Here is a 19,863-nt window from a genome sequence, read left to right on the forward strand (position 1 = left end):
AGAGCAAAAAAAAAAAAAAAGGTCTTATGTGTATTTTATGGCAGTTTAGAAACTTACACTAGATATTCTTGAGTTTCAGATGAAGAGCAAAAAAAAAAAAAAGGTCTTATATCGTAGTTTATGAGTAATCTATATGTTGAAGGGGGCCATTACTTTTTCAAACTCTTTAAAGGGGGCCATTAGTAAAAAAGTTTGGGAAACCCTGATCTAGATAAACAAAGGACATATAAGGAACTTTTACAATTAAACCTTGAATTAATAACAAATTTTCACAACTAAAATCTTAAAACAATAACAAATTTTTACATTTGAAACCTTAAAACAATAATAAAGAACACAGTTTTTTAGAATTTCCTAGCATAAATTTATCTAAATAACAAAACGACATATAAGGAACTTTTACATTTAAAACCTTAAATCAATAATGAACTTTCACAACTAAAACCTTAAAACAATAACGGTTTTTTACAATTATAACCTTAAAACAATAAAGAACTTAATCAAATACTGTTTTTTCTAAATGTATGTACTTTGATAAAACACTTTGATTCTAAAATTATGCTAGATAAACTTTTGTGTATATACCACAGTTTCACTATGGAAGTGTCCTTGCTACAGATCATCAATACTAAAAAGCTTACAAAATCTGCTTGTTCAAGTAGGGTACTTGTTCAATATGTTAATAGAAAATTTATGCAGTTTTATAAAGAATATTTTACTAATCTATACCAGATAAAGGCATTGGAAATAAAATTAAAAACTTTTGTAATTTATAGGAAAATTTTGGAATTTTTTTCTGACTTTAAATGACTTTTAACTAATTTTTACCATTTGAAGGCTTTGGAAAACAAGGAACTTTGTAAATTTTAACTGACAAAATCTGACTTTTTTTTTAATTTTATCAAATTTCCTGACTTTTCCTGACTTTTTTTTAAAACCCCCCATTTTTTCCTGACTTTTCCTGACTTTTGTCATTTTTTTTAATTTTTCCTGACTTTTCCTGATTTCCTGACTTTTCCTGACCGAGTGGCAACCCTGAGATTTCTGGTATTTTTTATATTTTTTCTAGGGTTGCCAAAGGTGTTTGAATTTTTTTTTAGGTTTTCTAAACTGCATCCAAATTTTTTAAACAAAGAGTTTTTTGGTACATTTTTAGTATGATATAAAATTTAATACAAAAAACTCTTAAATAGTATTACAACATTGAAAAGATACTGTAAAGCTCCTTTTTTTGTGTTTTTTAATATTTTTAGGATTTTTTTTTTTTTATGATATATTTTTTGTATCTAATCAAAAATTCATAACTTTACATGTAAAAATTCTTAAAGTACTAAGTTATTAACAATGTTTACTAATTTTTGTTCAAAATTACAGGTTTTTCAAGGTTTTTTTACCAAAGTTATTAATTTTAATATTTTTAGTAACCCTGTTTTTTTAAATTAGTGATAAATGCCACATGTAAAACAATTTTCAGCTAAAAACTCAAAAGTAGAAACTTATACAAGCACTCTAGTATACACTGTACAGTACATGGAACAACTTATACACATATACTTATACTATAAGTAAGATTTACTTACATTTAATTTAATTCTACATCTGATAGTCAAAAACTTTAATTAAACAAGGTAAAAAAAAAATGCATGCTATTTTTCAAAATAACTCACTGAAACTAGATTTAAAGTATTATCTGATGTAAATATTGCTTGTTTTATGAACTTTTATCTTCCCAAATTTTGATTATTTTAAGGTTGCCACTCTTTGGGTCAAAAAAACTTGCAGTCAAAAAAACTGCGTGACCTTGATTAAAAATATAAAATTGTCAACAAAAACTGCAAACTTAATAAAAGCATATACTAAATTCAAAATAGCTCTAAGAATAGGCAAGTGTTTTAAAATGAAAATTAAATTAACCAATAATTTTTGCAGCTGAAAAACTTTATTAAATTTGCTGTTATTGCAGACAACTTTATATTTTTATGTTTTTACTCCAAACTTTGTTTTTAAACCATAAAGTTCGTTTATAGTTACTACTCACATAAATACTATTCATAATTATACATGCTTTTTTTAAATGTATGTTAATATTTTATAGACTCCGTAGATCTGTTCTTAAATTTATTTGAGAGCAGTGAAACGCCGTTAGTCAGAATAAAGTTTTGAATCTGTGGTATATATTCCAATAAGCTTAGCTTATAAGGATCTTCAAGATTTAACGCCTATTAATGTTACATCTTATAAAGAATATTTCATTAATTTGTATCAGATGAAGGCATTGGAAATTAAATAATTTTGTAAGTTTCTAGGAAAATTTTGCAACTTTAGTATGACTTTTAAGGATTTTAAATCAATTTTTTACCATTTGAAGGCTTTAAAATTTAAGGAATTTTGTAAATTTAAACTGAGAAAATCTGACTTTATTTTAAACTTAGACAAATTTCTTGACTTTTTTTCAAAAACCCCCATTTTCTCCTGACTTTTCCTGACTTTTGTCTTTTTTTTAGTTTTTCCTGACTTTTCCTGATTCCCTGACTTTTCCTGACCTTGTGGCAACCCTGCACAACTATGGTCAATGGATTGGTGTGGAGTAAGACCTTTCAGTCATCAAGCCTTACATTATACATTTTATATCACTTTTTGAGTAATTTTAATAAAAACAAAAAAAAAACTTAAGATTAATAAAAATCAATATTACTATTTATTAATTGTTTTTCTTTGAAAGTATTATAATTTAAATAAACTCAAAAAAAAATATTTTAACAAGGTTAAAAGGTAAACAATCTTCAGTTTTAATTTTAAACATCCGACAGAAGCTTTGGAGTTTTATAGTATATTTTTTACCATAAAAAAGCTAAAATAAAATTAAATGTGTTCTAAAAAAGATGTTTTATTTAGTTTTAAAATTTATTTTACCTAAGGATATTGCTAAAAACACCTTTCTTGATCAAAAATCTTAATATTATTTTATTAAAATAAAACAACCAATATGAAAAAATATTTTGTTTACAAAACAATTTACAAATAGACTATATCTCAAAGGTTGAATAAAACTGTTAAGTTGTATAAAAGGTCTCACAATTCATTTTAGCATTTATATAAAAGTTAATGTTAGTTTGTTTAACAAAAAATAATTGAACTCTTAATATTTTTTTACTAAACATAAAAATTCAATGACCAATTGATAAAAAAGTTAAATTTTTTTCTATACACTTAACAACAAAAAAAATAGCTGGACTTTTACACTTCATCTGTAGCAGAATCTACACTTCATTTCTCTGAGCTATAATTATATAGCAGCTTTTATAAAATTGTTTTTGAAAAACTACAAGTACTTATACTTGTTTCAAGTTTTTTTTACTACTTTATTAGCATATATTAAATATCCTAAACTATATATTATTAAGTATATTATATACTCCATGTTATATATATGTACTTTATATATAAAGTATATAAGTATACTATAAACTCTATGTTTAAAAAACAATTACAAGCATAGTGGGGGAGGGTAAAAAACTTTTTTTTTTTGATCTTATTTTATATAGTTTTTACCAAGGTACAAGATGCTTTTTACAAACTTTGAAAATTTAAAATAATTTTTGAGATACAGCTTGTCAAAGTCAGAGGCAACAAAAGGTTCCTTATGGGATGTGCAAACGACAAAAATAGACTATTTCACTAAAAATCTATCTTCTCCTTTGTTTTTTGAGATAATTAACTCAAACTTTCAGGAAGTGTTCCTTGATACATTTAGAAAATTCTGTCAGAAATAATTTTCTATATATATATCAAGGAACACTTTCTGAAAATTTGAGGTAGTTATCTAAAAAAATGCAGGAGATAGATTTTAGTGATTTTTAGTTATTTGCTGTTTTAGTTTGCGCCTCCCATAAGGATCCTATTGTTGCCTCCAACTTTGACCAGCTATATTTTAAATGCTATTTTGAATTTTTGAAATCTGTAAAAAGCATCTTGTAGCTTAGTAAAATCTATATAAATTAAGATCAAATTTCAAAAAATAAAAAGTCAGGGTTGCCACTTTTTGAGTCAAAAAAACTTCCTTGAGTAATCTTAAACTTCCCTGAGTTTTCCTGAGTCTTTTTCAAATCTTTAAAAAAAAAATTATTTATTAAAAAATTACCATTTTAATTCTAAGAATAATGAATAACTTGCCACAGGGCTAAAAAATTTCTAAATAAGCACCTAAAAATGAATAAAATTAACTTTTTTGAACAAAATATTGAAACTTGATTAACTAAATCTCATTTTAGATCTAGAAAAAGATTTCCCTGAGATTTTTTTTTAAATCTTAAAACTTCCCTGAAATTTTAGAAAAAACCAAAACTGGGTTTTACCCCCCCTTATGCCCTTAAAATGTGTTCACGGCAGGTTATGGTAAGAGTGATCACAGGATTAGATGATTAATAAATTTTATTGTCAAAAAGTCTAAACACCAGCTTTGGAAAATTTATATGGATTTTCAACTAATAAAGTTTTTCAATGTTATGATTTAACTTTGTGAAAGTCTTCCAACTGAAATTCCACTTTAAATTTTTTTTTGAATAAAATAATTTCAAATTTTTGTTTATATTAATTAGTTATTTTAAGAAACAACCTAACTTATACTTGATTTTTATCCTTTTACAAGATTTCGATCTAAAGTTAGATCTAATATTCTTTTAAGTTTTACTTTTGACTATGGCACACAACTTGCAAGATATACAAATGTAAATACAACTGCTGTAAATATGGAATTTAAAATGTTCAAAATTCAAACTTATGCTTATTAACCAATATAAAAACAGAAAACTTAAAAGATGGTCAACTTAATAGTTTCTCGGAACTATAGAAACGAAAAAATAAATTAAAAAAACTCTAACAACCTCAGTTTTTTTTCTTGTTTTTTTAATTTTAAAGTTTTATAGAGTTTTAAACGTTTTTAAAAAGCATAACTTCTCCAGAAAGAAGCAATGATAGCAGATATAAAGTAGTGCATTTACTAACTTATATAAAGTTCGTATTTCTATTAATGAAGTAATTACTATTTTTATTTTGAAATTTATCTATAATTTTTTTTTTTTTTGTAAATGTAACGTCTGTGATTTAAAGCTTTACAAACATCATACTCACAATATTCTGCCCTTGAGAAACATCTAACTGAATCCCTGGTGTATTACCAGTTGTATTCAAGCAAATCAAAATATGCGCACCCAAAACTGCAAAATGAATATATTTTGTACCCTTATGTGCGAATACCTAGTACAAGTTTAAAATTTTCTGTAATATCTAGTGCCGGGTTTCCTAAACTTTTTTCAACCTCTAACTAAATTTCTCAAAAAACAGTCTAAAGCCTCTTTTGCTCTTTATTATCATATCAACTCAATAACGTTCTAGTGTAAGTTTTAAATTATGGCCTTGTGGCTTCCCCTTTTACAGCTTGTGGCTACCTAAATTTCCTTTTTTTCTTGAATAACTAGAATAAGTTTTAAATTTACCATATTAAACGTCTTAAATTTATTTTGCTCTTCATCATCATCTCAGAACTAGTGTAAGTTCTAAAATTTAGGATAAATTTTCAATGTACGATTCGCTGGTGCACACTTTAAAGGTGTAAAGGTGTGATTTACTGGTGCACACTGCATTAATGTATAACTCAAACGTTTTTCGTACTCCAGATACTTGGACCAAACTTTTTGAGCGCTACGAACATATTTAAGGTTGTACTTACTGACCACTGAGATCAGTGACTGTGCTAGCTTAGAGCTAAAATGGTGCTAATTACTAAAATATTTTTAAAACATAGCTTTATTGCTCAACATACAAACAACGACAAAAATCCGTTTTAAAATTTCAATTATTTGTTTTATTTCGTTTCACCGTAAATTTTAGTTTTAAAACTAAATAATACACGTTTATTTGCACACAGATGTACAAGACTATGTTTTTTGAGTTTAGCTAAAGAATTGTAGTGTTTATTTTACATAAAAGTTTATAAATGTATGCTTCGGATAAAAAAAATTAGAAACACAAATGTAAAAAAAGTTTATTACAGGTTCTGAATTAAAAAAAAATAATAGTATGATGAGTTACACCAGCTAAATTATTAACTTAAATTACAATAGTTTAGCTTAAGTAGTTAAATTAAAAGTACTTAACTCATTTCAATGCAAAAAAGTATGCTTATGATATAAATACTAAAAAAGTGCTTATCTGATGATTATACAATTAATTTCTAAAAGCTATCAAAATTAAAAAAATATATTTTTATTAAGAGTCACTATGTTTAAATAACAAACGTTCTTTCCGACTATTTGAGACATTAAAAAGACTTGATCAGTGTATGTTTTTAACCATAAAAACAAACATCTAGTTTTTATTATTGAATATAATTTCAATAAAACTTTGTCTAAAAAAAATAAATATTTTTGAAAAAATATTTCCTACCATTGTAGAACGATATTAGTGTTAGTAACTATTTAACTACATCAATACAAAAATATATAACTTTTGAATATTTTGTTTTAAGTAAAGCTTTTATATTTTCACAAAATTAAATTCAAAATCTGGTTTTAAAAACCTTTTTAAATCTTTGTTCTAAGAAGTTTGAAACAAACATATTTCTAGTTGTATATTTAAAAAAGTTTAGTTTTAATTTGTAATTGCTTTATAAAACTATTTTTCTACTTACTTTTAAGTATACTAGCCGTTATAATAAGCTGTGTATATATAATAAAAAAACAAAAGATTATTAATATTTAAATTATTAGAGTCGAGTTCTACAAATAGACACAAAATATAAAGCATTGTTAACAAGTAAGTTTTTTTTATTTAAAATGAAACTGTAGTTGATTAGTTTTTCATACTAATACATATATAGTAGAAGTTCATAAAATTAAAACCCTAGAAATAAATTAAACTAATTATAAAAAGTTTGTTTTGCCTCTTTTATTATCCTTTTTAACGTACTTGAAAGCTGTTGTTTATGAAGTTTTAGCACATTTTTAAATTTCTGTTGAATAAATTTAAATTATATTTGTTGATAAAATAAATTTACTTTAAAAAAATAAGTGTAAAGTAAGCTACACGCAAGACTTGTAAAAACTTAAAGACTAAGTCTTGTTTATACTAAAATCTTTTTTCTTGTTTGACTTAAAGTTTAAAAACAAGTTATAGAATGTTTAATAAAAAAAAAGTATTATTCTTTGTATTGTTTTGCAATTAGAAATTAGAACAGAAGTTTTTAAGATACAGCAAAAATTTATTGTAGAAAAATCATAGAAAAGCTAAATAACAGGTAAATGAACATCTTTTAAAAAAACGTCCAGTACATTAAGCGACCTACTAATAGAAGAAAATAGTTTTGAAAAGAAGCAGAAACAAACAGTTTTAGAATTAAATAAAAAATTTAATTCCGATTCTACTAAACCTCCAAGCCGAATTTAAGCTAGCAAAACTCTTTATAAAATTAAGCAGTCCTAAAATAATCACAAAATTTGTTTTACTCTTATAACAGTAATAAAATTGAATTATAACACTATTTGTTTTAGATATGATGCTCTTGACTTAATTGTACAGATTTTTTCTTTTGCATTCTTTTTAGTTAAGAACTTTTCTTAGTGTTTCATGACATTATCTTTTTAAGTTCGACAGAGTTTATTAGTTTTAATATTTCTCGTCAATTTTACATTTAATAATTATTTAGAAATACGTCGTATCAAAAAATATAAAACTGTTTTAATCAAAAGCAATAAATAATAGATTCATAAAATGTGTATAGCACTTTAAAATTGAAACAAATAAGTCGTAAACTAGTCTTAAATAATATGATTTTGCAAACTTCAAAAGACTTTAGTAAGCTTGGTAAAACTAAATGTAGAAGAAAAAAAAAAATTATTAAACTTTTTTTAAAACCGTTATTTTTCAACATCTGTAAATAACAACCTGCGTAGTAATAAACATATTTTTAATCTTCGGGCCGGGTCCTCGGGCAATATGTGTCCCATCCTCATTATAAGTATTTTAAAATTACTGTTTTTAGTTTGTTTAACCACGGCTATAAAATCTTGTAGCTGAAGTATCATAGCGCATTTTATTAAAACGACTCAGATACTTTGTTAATGTATTTATTTTATTTTTAAAGTACTTCTTACAAGTTTTTCATTTAAGCTTTGTGTTTAATAGTCGAGTCATAATGCAAAAACAAACAAAAAAAATTAAAAAAAAAAGTATGTTTAATATACCTATTATATATCTAACTAATGTATACATATATAATGATTAAAACTTCAAGTTACTTAAAAAAAAAACTTATACGAGGAAAGAAAGTTTAGTAATTAACTAAAACTTGCGCTAAAAACAGTTTTTCTTGCAAACTTCTGTATTTATTAATACGTAACAACAAGGTTTTGAAGTACAAAATAGGCATAATAATTGACAATAAACTAAAGTAATCAACGAACTATGTTTAGTATAAACTCAAGTGTAAAAAAACTAATATCTTAATCTAGTCTAGTTAGTTTTTTCAGATATTGAATAGTTTGAAACAAAAAAGTATTTATTATATGTGAATAATACAGAAGATATATATCACGTTTTTAACATTAGTTTACTAATCTAAAATGTATAAAATTAAATATATTTTTTTCTACATTACTTTTATAACATTTTTAAGATTAAAAGAGATACCAAATTAATTAAACATTATATTTAGGATAGGTAAAAGTCAATTGAACTACTGCTTAAAACTTTTAGTGCTCATCTATAAAACTTTTATGGGTTAAAGGTTCATTTCATCGTATACACTAGTATATTAAGTTATAAGCTACAGCAAAACAAATAGGTATATGTTGACTTACTCATAAGTTTAATTTTGCACACTTAATCAGCTTGCCTGCTTTAAAGTTACACGTATAATATATTTTTATTTACAAAGCATTCTAATTTTTCTAACCTTTACAGTGTTATTTAATAAAAAGTACTAACTACCTTAATTGAAAGTGAACCATGCAAACCGCCAGAAACGAATTTAAATATCTCCAGTACACAGGTGACAACAAATCAAAGTATTGCTTAGAAATACTATCTGAAGGTGAGGGCAATTACGATCTGATCAGAAGATCATTTGAGAATACTAGTGGAAAGAAAACGGGCAAACTTGAATGTCAGTTTGAAGTCCAAAGACTCTACAAGGTCCTCTCAAAGAACCCTACCCCGAAGGTAGGAAAAGAAAAGGCTATTTTAGTTTTTCATGGTACTCCCCGCGACAATGTCCGCGGTATCCTAAATGAAGGTTTCAAAGCCTCTAAGAAAAATGATGTCTGTTTCGGTGCGGGATTATATCATTCCAACTTTTTCAACAGGACTCTGTTATACGGTCGCTCGCCTTCCGACAATTCCGCTTTCATTTAAGTGAACAAACTGCCGGAAAAAAGCATCACTAAACTGTTACATTCGGATCACGGTGAAAGTATTGAAGATGTTGCAGATTCTTGCTGCTACAAGTGTTATTTCACCCCAGCTGACAAAGTGTCCCAGTGTGAAAGGTACGAACCTGACAGCTATGGCAGGTCTGTCAACGTTGCGGAGCTTCCTGATGATGATCAGGACTGGGATTGGCCGGAAAACGTTGCAAACAGCAACATAGTAGAACCTGTGTATCTCGTTCATCTAGATTCTAGATCAGGGGTCGGCAGGCAGTTGGTGCTCGCGGGCCAAATTTCAAGTTTCAAAAAACTTCGCGGGCCGCAGTTTTAGTTTTAGTTACATTTAAATAATCTTCTGGTTTTACTTTTAGTCACACTTTTAGTTAACTTTTATTAAGTTTATTATTTGGATTTGCTTTTATTTTTACATCGACTATTTATTAAAAAAAAAATTTACATTTACATTGACTAATATATTTAATTCTTAATAAACTAGGTACTACTTTTTCTAGTTAATAGTTTAATTTAATATTTACTTAACTTTTTATAAAACCCAAGCTTGAATTACTTTATGAGTGACTTTTATACATTTTTTTATGGTATCAACTAATTTTTCATATAAAAAATTGTTAATTATTGAAAATAAATTTTAAGTTTTCAAAAATTTGCACTCTTTTAAAAATTCAGTAATTAGTTTACATAAAAATAAAACCTATTTGTATTGAAGAAACCAGAAACATTTTTTTTACATAATTATTGCTCGAATACTTTATTACTAATTAATTAGTCTTTTAAATATTTGTCACTTTAACAGCAAAAATGTTTGAGTTATATAAAACCAGTCTAAGTTTACTAAAAGCTAAAAAAGGTTAAAAATTGCTGTTAATCAAGCTTAAATAACTAACTAAAATATTATCTTTATTAAAAAGTACAAAATATGTACGTAGCCTAGAATAAATTATAATAAATAAACTACACTACAATAATAAAACTATTATGAGTATTGATAGATTTACTTAAAGTACTTGAAAAATAAATTTCACACAGACCTGAGTTTTCAACAATGTCTTAAACAGGTTTAGTCTGAGTACACAAATTTCTAAACTAGGCATTTTTTTGCAACCCTCTTTATAACAAAGTTTACAAAAAAAAAAACGAAGTTTATTAACATTGAATTAAATATAACTAAAAAAAAACTAAATGTTATAAGTCAGCTTGAACGTTATTTAAGTTTTTTAAATATTTATAACGAAAAATGAAAATTTATTAACCCATTAATAAAAAGAAGTTTTTTTTTTCAGAATTATAACAAATCTTTATCGCAATAAGAATTTTACATTTAAAAATAGTAAATTTGAAATATAAGACGAACTATAAAAATATAAAAACGTTGGTTAGGAGTTATTGCAAGAAACGTCAAAATGCTTACGTCAGTTTTAACAAAGCGCATGATTATCTTCAGTAAATACAGACTGATCAGAAAAAATTTTCTAGGCATTTATAAAGTAGCAAAAGTAATTAATAAAAAGGAGTACCGTTTGAATTGAAAACATTTTAAAACATTTGTCTTAGCAACTTAACTTGGTACTACAAAAAAAACACAAGTTATCTATGAAATGTGGTGCCATATAATGACACGACACTTGAAACAAAGTCAAAACTTTTGGAGTTTCAGGTAAACAAAAACAACTATAAAAATTTACACAACCTTTGAAACATTAAACTAATAACAGATTTTGACTTTTTAGATGCAATTAAAACTTATCTGACTTTTTTTTTCTACAATTCAATTAATTCAATAGTTATAAATTAAATTTAGATCCTAAAAAACTTATACAAAAAAATTAGGTTAAAGTCTAACGCACATTTACAATCAAATTTTTCTGCGTGCAATAGCTTGATTAAAGTTGTTTTTTTTTTTTGTAAATTAAGTTGTATCATAAGTTATCAAACAACGCAAAAAATGGCAAAAGAATTAATAATGAAATTAATGAAGGGAAGGATCATTTGAATCACATACAAAAAAAATTTATTGTTCATATCTGCATCTGTATCTTTAAAAAAAAAACATTTAAAACTATATTTTTTTAATCTCAATTTCCAGGTTTTTGTAGCCAAATTGTCAAATTCAAGGTATTACGTCAACACTGATTCACTTATAATTTAATATAAATAATATTTCAAAGTATAGCAGCTGCAAGAATTAAAATATAAAATATATTATAATCATAACCATAACTGTGAGTATAACAAAACATAAATCTAAAGTTTTTTTGCCACTCTTCAAAGCAAAAAAGTTTTGAATGAGTGCAAAAAACTAGCCTGATAACTTAGATTTAAATTTTAGAACAAAAAAAGCAATTCAAGCTAAATACTAAAAAAATGTCTAAATTAGCCTGAAATTTGAAAAGTACTCAATGACTGACTTAGTCCAATATTGTGGCAAAATTAAGTTGCTTAATTGCTTGAATTTGAACTATTTTGATTAATAACTTTTAAATTTATTAAATTTACCATCACTAAATATAATATACCTTAAATACGTAGTTACAAAAAATGGCATATATGTATATTAGGGTTCGAAAGCAAAGAAATAAATTCGACCTACCAAAAACTTTTGTTTGAGAATGAAACTGTATACCTATCAATTTACATAACAAATAAATTTTTATTTCTGCATATATACTGTTTTAAAAGTGTTTGTAAACACTAAGATTTTCAAGTAGAAAAAAAATTTATATATATGTTTAAACTTCACTTAATCTATTTTAAGTATTTAAAATAAATGGTTTAAAAAATGGTTCTAAACATCTGTGTACATTGGTGTGTATAGTAATTAATTTAAATTGCACATAATCCTTCTAAAATATAATATGTTTTAAGTGGAAAATAAAATAAACCTATTTATTATTATGCTATTATAAATGTTTTTTGCACACTTAGATATAAATTACTGTGATAAAACATTTATAAAAGAATTTAGGTACTAATAACATGTTTAAAAAAATACCTAAACTTTAATAAATTCAAATGCTAATCTGTCTTTTTAACAATTTCAAGTCAAAGCAATATAGTCTTTTAGTTGTTTTAAAATGTTATTCAGGGACTTAAAACGATATTTATTAATCAATCTAAACCAAATTCCCGAAAAAATATTCACCAAAATTTATTTTTGCTCAGCGGGCCACATTTAGTAGCTCGCGGGCCGCAGAAATTTCTCTCGCGGGCCGCATTCCATTCAAAAAACTAACGTGCTCGCGGGCCGCAGATTTACCCTTCGCGGGCCGCATTTGGCCCGCGGGCCGCAGTTTGCCGACCCCTGTTCTAGATGAACGAGATACACAGGTTCTAGATTCTAGAAGATAAGAAAAAAAGACCAGTTTGAGTGTAGTAAAGTTGCTTAGTATTTTTTTGATTTATAGGAAAACTCAGACTTAAATTTAAGGGACAAAAGCGCTAATACAAGTTATACTATATAAGTAAGTGCATAAATTTTAAAGGTATTTGAAAGTTTTAACAAAAACACTAAAAAAATTTTTACTTTAATTTCTGAAATTAATTAAAATTCAACATTTGTTTTAACTTTGTAAAAAACGTGAATACTTATTATAATATATTGTTATGACCTTAGTTTTAAACTTGAATATGCTCTCATAACAAATAAACACTGTTTAACTAATCTTAAATTGTTTATTTTATAAATAAGTTTCTCCTAATTGCTTGAACGTTTTGCTATTTTGATGATTAACTATGAATTAATTTGTTAATAAAGTTAATAATAAAATATAATGTATTTGCCTTATGTATTCTCAACAGTAGGAGTTTTTAATTCTCTTGGTTTTGGCGGGTAATGCGAGTATTTGAATCTATCCTGGTAGTTACTGTTTGGAATTATTGTATACTCTGCTACAATTGGTTTATATTACATACAAAATTATTACCAACACTATCTTGTACAATAACACTTGCGCATTTTTACTTTGAATTATTTCATAAAGTTTAAACAATACAAATGACTATCTTCACTGAAGTACAAGATGACGTCCAAAAACAAAGAGTTCCGAATACTGAATAGAACTTTGTTTGTTTTAATCTTAAATGCCATGTTTGAGTAATTGTTTGGCGACAAACTACCTTACTTAGTACTTTTAGAACTTAGATAGCATGAGTTCTTAACAATTTCACTAAAGATTAACAGTTCCAAATAACCTATATACGCTGGTTTTTTATCACAATTTACACTGTTTATAAAACAATGTATACTTTTTTTGATTGCTAAAGTGTCTAAAGCGAATTTAGTAAAAATGAAAGGTTGTTTGCTAAGACTAAAAAGCTTTAATTATGGTTAGTCAAAAGGAGTGACTTACCAAAATATTTATATGTATGTTAACTTTATTGGTAACAGTTTTTGAATTAATAATTATCTTGGAATGGAATTCATCTTTCATATGCTATTAGATTGTTTAATTTTGAATGTTGAGTTTAACAAAATGAGCTAAACCAGTAAAGCGTGAAAATACTAAAGTATTGTACTGTAAACAGGAGTGTGATTTGTAGTGATATAGAATTTTTATTGAGATATTGTTAAAAATTGTGATTAGACCTTATTCAAAAATGCATGTGATTTTTTGTATGTTTATTATTTATTTATCAAGAGTTTTTGCTTAACAAAACTTATTTGCTTTAGTATTCTTCAAATATTTTATAGTTAACATTGTTTAAAGCTTTTAAGTATTTAAAGTTTAAACTTAAATTGTTATTAAGTTTTATTTATTTCAAGTTATTTGTAAAGTAACTTATATTTCTAAATAGTTTTGTTATAATAGTGTTCTGTGGTTATTTTATACAATAGATTCATTGTTCAAACTGTTCTGTCTCATTTATGTAAAATAGTCTTACATAGAATCTAGTATTTATAAGATAGTAGTTAAATAAAGTAGGATATAAAAATTATGAGTAGTACCAACAAATTAAAGTATCTACATCCATACCTTATAATCTGCTAAAAGGTTTCTAAATATTATTTAAAAAACTAACGTTATTTTCCATAATTATTAACAGCCAATGATTTCAACAAAGAAAACCGTGAGTTAATCAAAACTTTTTAACTAATAAAACTACTTGGCCATATAAAATAACTTAGCCTATGATATCATTATAGATTTACTTTAATTTTTAAATGTTTAAATCTATTAACTATTTTTTAAGTTTACGACATTTATGAAAACCCAGAAAATAACTGAATTTATTGTTAAAGCTGCCCCAAATTTCTGCTTAATTAATGTTTGTTTATTCATACTTAAAATTTTAAGTAAAAATATTTTATAGTTAGGTTTTAGTTAAATCATTCTTTTATAACATTATTAATTAACAGAGACTATTTATTTGTTTTTGACAACTATAAAAACACTTTATGCATTTATTTGAACTTTGTTAAAAAAATGTTAACTACAGGGTTGCCAAAAACCTTGAATCCTGAATAATTTAAAAAACCCTGGAATTTGAGAAATTTTGAAAAAAACTGAAATTTTGAACAAAAACTACTAAAAAATCTGGAAAATCTAAATTTTTAAATAATTTTTACATGTTAAGTAGTAAAACTTTAATTTGACACGAAAATTCTGGCATATATATAGATGAAAAATATTGATTAGAAATCACGTTTAAATAGCTATACAGTATATTTTTAGTTTTATCATACTATTTAGCACAATTTTTTAACTTAAAGATAGCTTTAAACTAAAAGTAGACCCAAAAACGTGTATCTCTTAAAATCCAGATAGAAATTCAAAAAAACCTAAAAGAAATTTCTCAAAAAAAAGTTGGCAATCCTTACTAATTTAAATATTTTTTATAATATAATGAGTGTCATTTTTTTTTAAATACAGAGCCTTTTCAGAAGACAAGTTTTTTGTTTAACCTAGTTATAAGACGTTATATTAAATTATCAAAAAAAAGTTTTTTTTTTGTTAAAAAATAAATTAAGGTTTTAAGCATCTAGAATTAAGACTAAAATGAACTTCTCAAGTTTCAATTGATTTTTTTAGTAACAGCCTATTAGGTTTTAGTATTAGCCTATAACTCATTAAAGTAGACAAATGTATATATCAACTTAAATGTTTAACTTACCTTAAAAGTTAAACTATTTAATAAAAAGAAAACTTTTGCGTTTGCTCAAAACCAGGAAAATGGTATTATTTATGCATTTAAAATTTAGACTATTATTAACCTTTCAAAAATTATTTGAATTTATTTAGTAACAACCTATAAAGTTTTCAATTTAATATGAAAACCATTTAAGTAAGTAGTCAAGTTTACTTGTTTAACCTAATTAATAAGATTATCTCAGTTTACTGAACTCTTTTGCTATTAGAAAAGTTTTGAATCAGCTAGAAATTAAAAATAATAAATAATATTTTTTGTTTAGATCAGGGTTTCTCAATGTGGGTCTATACATAAATTTAGGGGGCTAATTATTTTACAGAAAAAACAGTTAAGGGGTCAAAGGGGTGGGGGGCATTAGTAGTAAAGGGGCAACACGGGGGCTATGAAGCCATAGTTTGAAATTTACACTAGATATTCTGGATTTGATGGTGAAGAGCAAAATATAAAAAAAAGGTCTCAGGTGTTATTTAAGGGTAGTTTTGAAAGTTATACTTAAATCTGAATGTATGGTTAAGAGCAAAAAGAAAAGGTTTTAAATTTATTTAAGGATAGTATTTTTTAATTCTTGTCTGAGGGAACCACAGCTTTTCAATTTCTTTTAAGGGGGCCTAATGAAAAAAAAATTGAAACCCTGATCGAGATATTAAATTTTTATTAACCTCTTAAGTTTAAATTGTTTGATTTTTTCTTTGTACACAAGGTCGTTGTACCAAACATTTAAGCGCTTTATTCTCGTTAGGTAAACAATAATAGAAATCTAGAATATTTTAATTTATCTCAACTTTATGCATTTGTTATTGTTACTAAGTTGAGAACAGCATTTCTTAAAATAGTAGTTATAAAAAGTTTGACAGTTTTAAATTAATATTTCTTGTGAATTATAACAACATGCACTCTCATTTTACAATACACTTATATGTTTTCAGTTTTATAAATTGTAAAAAAAGAAAAGAGAAGTCATGTCAGCAAAAGACATTCAGAAAAATAAAAAGGGAAATTTTAAAGATATTCACCAAATGAAACTGAAAAGAAAAGATGTTTGTGAGGTTTCCAAGAATTATAGCTATGTGACTAGATGTGCCGAGAATGCTGCAAAAAGCTATGATGAGAACAAATTTATGAAGTTAATTAACTATGCTCACGCAGGTATGTGGCCTTTATTAATCATTAACAGAATTAATTGTAGTAACTTAAGTACTATAACGACAAACTTAATTTTTTTTCTTTTTTATTCTGGTACAGCAATATTTTATTGACGAAAGTCAACTCAGTTTACTCAATAAAACTATTTACTACTTCTACACAAGGGCGTGTCTAGACTAACTTAAAGAGAGGGAAAAGATGTTTTACTTGTTAAATAATAAAAAAAAATTGTAGGAGCTTTTTATTGAGTCTTAAGAAAACTCAGTAAGTGCTTACTATCATATTTTACCATTTGTTTATTATAGTATTAATAAAAGGGGTGCACGACTAACAAAAATCGAACAATTCAAATTCCAAAACTCATGTATATAATAAACTAAGACGCCATAACTCAATAGTTATGTATGTTTGAAAAAGATGCATGTTTTATTTAAGGTCTTCTTAATATCTTAGAGCAATTTTTTTTTTCTGCAAAATTTTAAATATTTTTTGAGATATTGTTAAAATAAGTTTTGAAATCAAGTAAATTTTAAATATTTCTAAGATTATTTGAAGTTTGCAAAAATAAAAAAATATGAGTTTTTTTTATATTACTAAATCAAAATGAAAATTATTTTATAAATACTTTAGTTTTAGTATTTTTTGCTAATTTTAACATTTGAATTAGTTTTTCGTCTTGGTTTAATTTGTTCTATTTAAATGTAAGGCTAGAAAAAGTGTTTTTTAATTTTCTTCAACTAACACAGACACAATAATATTTTACTTATTCTGTTAAAAGTTAGTATTTGATGAAAAATAAATTAAAAGTGTAATAAATTATTATTAATAAACTTATATTTGCAAAAATAAAAAGTTATTTCTATAGTGTCTGTTCAATTTTTATATAAATTAGATTTTTAACTTCTCTTACACTTAAAAAGTTTATATTAATGATTATTTTTGGTTATTAATAACAAAGTTCAACTAAAACTATAAAAAAAAAGATAGTTAAAGCATTTACTTTAGTAATAAAATAGAAGTCACTATTATTCAAAGTAGACATAAAGAACAAAAAACAGTTTTAAATCGAATAAAATTTCAAGCAAAATTTTTAAATGAACTTTAATGTCATGATCTAGTAGATTTACTTAAAAAATAGTGAAGTGAATTATAATTGGTATTACTTCGAACTATGTATTTTTGTTATTAACTTTTACTTATACTCTAAATTATATGAAATGTACTAAAATATTTACGTCTATTTGTTATGAACTTGTTATGATATTTTTTCAGATTTGAAAATTTGATTTTTTATTGATTATAATAACAAATTAATACATCTAAAAACAACAGAATAGCTTTTAAAGTCTTCTTAAGCTAGATATATGTTGAATGATTTAAAAATCACAAAAAAATGAAAGATTTTCAGTCAGAAATTTATTTTAAAATTTTAATAATTTTTTATTAAATGAAATTTCAAAAATAAAGTAAGATTAAAGAAATTATACTTATAGCAAATGAAAAATATTATTAATAACAAAGTTAGTTTTTAGTTAGAAATTTAAAAATAATACAACTTAATACATCTATACTACCAATAGATTTTTGCTGTTTTGAAATCTTGTTGTTAAATTCTTTTTAGAAACTAAATACTTTTATCATTTTTACAAGTCTAAACTTAAAGAAAATTATTATAACCTGATATTATATTTTATTTTAAAACTAATTTTATTTTATTTTCAGCAAACATTGAGCTAGATGGCCATGAGTTATGTTCTGTCTTAAAACTTAACAAAACTTTTCTACATAAAAACGTGGAGAACAAATTATGTCAGTTTGTTGAAAAAAGACTAAAGCTAGAAAACGTTGTAACTTATCACCAGTTAACGAAAGCTTTCAATTTGTTGGGCGTCCACGAAGCAACACTGAGATACATCGAACGCTGTTTCACAATGGTCGTAGAAGATGGCAGTTTTTTAGAATTAGACATCGGTCCTGTTTCAAAAATACTCCAAAGTTCCGAGTTGCTGATCACATCTGAAGTTGAAGTTTGTCGTGCTGCTTTCAGATGGTTGAGCCACGATATTGACGAACGGGGCGAGTTTGCGAAAAGCTTGCTGCTAAAAGTGCGGCTCGCCTTGCTGTCAGATGACGCTTTAACTTATCTCACAACTGAAACGTCATCACTCTCTAAGCTGCATGAGTGCACTGAAATACTAAATAATGTCCTGGAAGGCAAAAATGTAGAAAGTAAATCGGCCCAAGTGAGTAGATATTGTAGCCAGAACGAATTTGTAATACTTAACTTTGGGGGTGTACGTTCTCTGCCTGTAGAAGATATTAAGTATCTAGATGCTAGTAGTTTAAAAATTGTGAGAAATGTTCGTAGCACACTCAAAGATCGAAGGTCATTTTCGACAGCTTGTTTAAGAGGTGAAATTTACATTTTTGGTGGTTTTAATTCTGATAACGATTATATAATGTCAGTAGACAAATATTCACCTCGCACTAATGCGTGGAGTAAAATAACTGATATGTTTGACAGCCGTTATGGATTTTGTGCGTGTTCATTTATGCATGAGCTGTTTGTTATCGGGGGCGCAACACACGTGAAACATGCATTTAATTCATGTTTTCAACTCAACGAAAGAGATCGCAGATGGAAAGAAGTTGCCGTAATGAACCAGGAAAGATCATATTTCCCTTGTGCCAATTTCAAAGGAAGAGTCGTAGTTTCTGGTGGAAGGGATGCTGATTTAGAAGACTTAAACACCACTGAGTCTTATGATGTGTTTGGAAACACTTGGACACAAATGCCAGACATGTTGTCGCGTAAATCAGGCCACAGTTTAGTTGTCGTACATAACAAGCTGTTTGCAGTTGGGGGGAACGGTGGAAACTGTTGTGAAGTTTTGGACGATGTTTGCAATAAGTTTGTTGCCGTCAAATCACCGATGTATCCCGGATCGGTTAAAGCTGTTGCAGTTGGCGATAAATTTTTTGTGTTTAAAACTTATTGGTCATCTTTAGTATACGAATATGATGTTCAAAAAGAAAAATGGTTTGATAAGTCGTGTGAAGCGGTGAAAAATGCGAACTATTATTGCTGCGTTACACTACCAAAGTTTTAGATAATTTAAACTTGAAAGAAATA

At 25.9% G+C, this 19,863-nt stretch overlaps 1 protein-coding gene across 1 annotated transcript; it reads left to right on the forward strand.

The window, feature by feature from the left end:
* Positions 1–16,546: 16,546 nt before the first annotated feature.
* On the forward strand, positions 16,547–19,840 carry LOC145839152 (kelch-like protein 7). The gene is made up of 2 exons (XM_082946761.1): positions 16,547–16,733; positions 18,453–19,840. The coding sequence occupies exons 1-2, from the start codon at positions 16,547–16,549 to the stop codon at positions 19,838–19,840; spliced, it is 1,575 nt and encodes a 524-aa protein (XP_082802887.1).
* The last annotated feature ends 23 nt before the right edge of the window (positions 19,841–19,863 follow it).

This window comes from Thalia democratica, chromosome 6 (assembly GCF_965202585.1).
Source record: "Thalia democratica chromosome 6, ktThaDemo2.hap1.1, whole genome shotgun sequence".
Lineage (NCBI taxonomy): Eukaryota > Metazoa > Chordata > Thaliacea > Salpida > Salpidae > Thalia > Thalia democratica.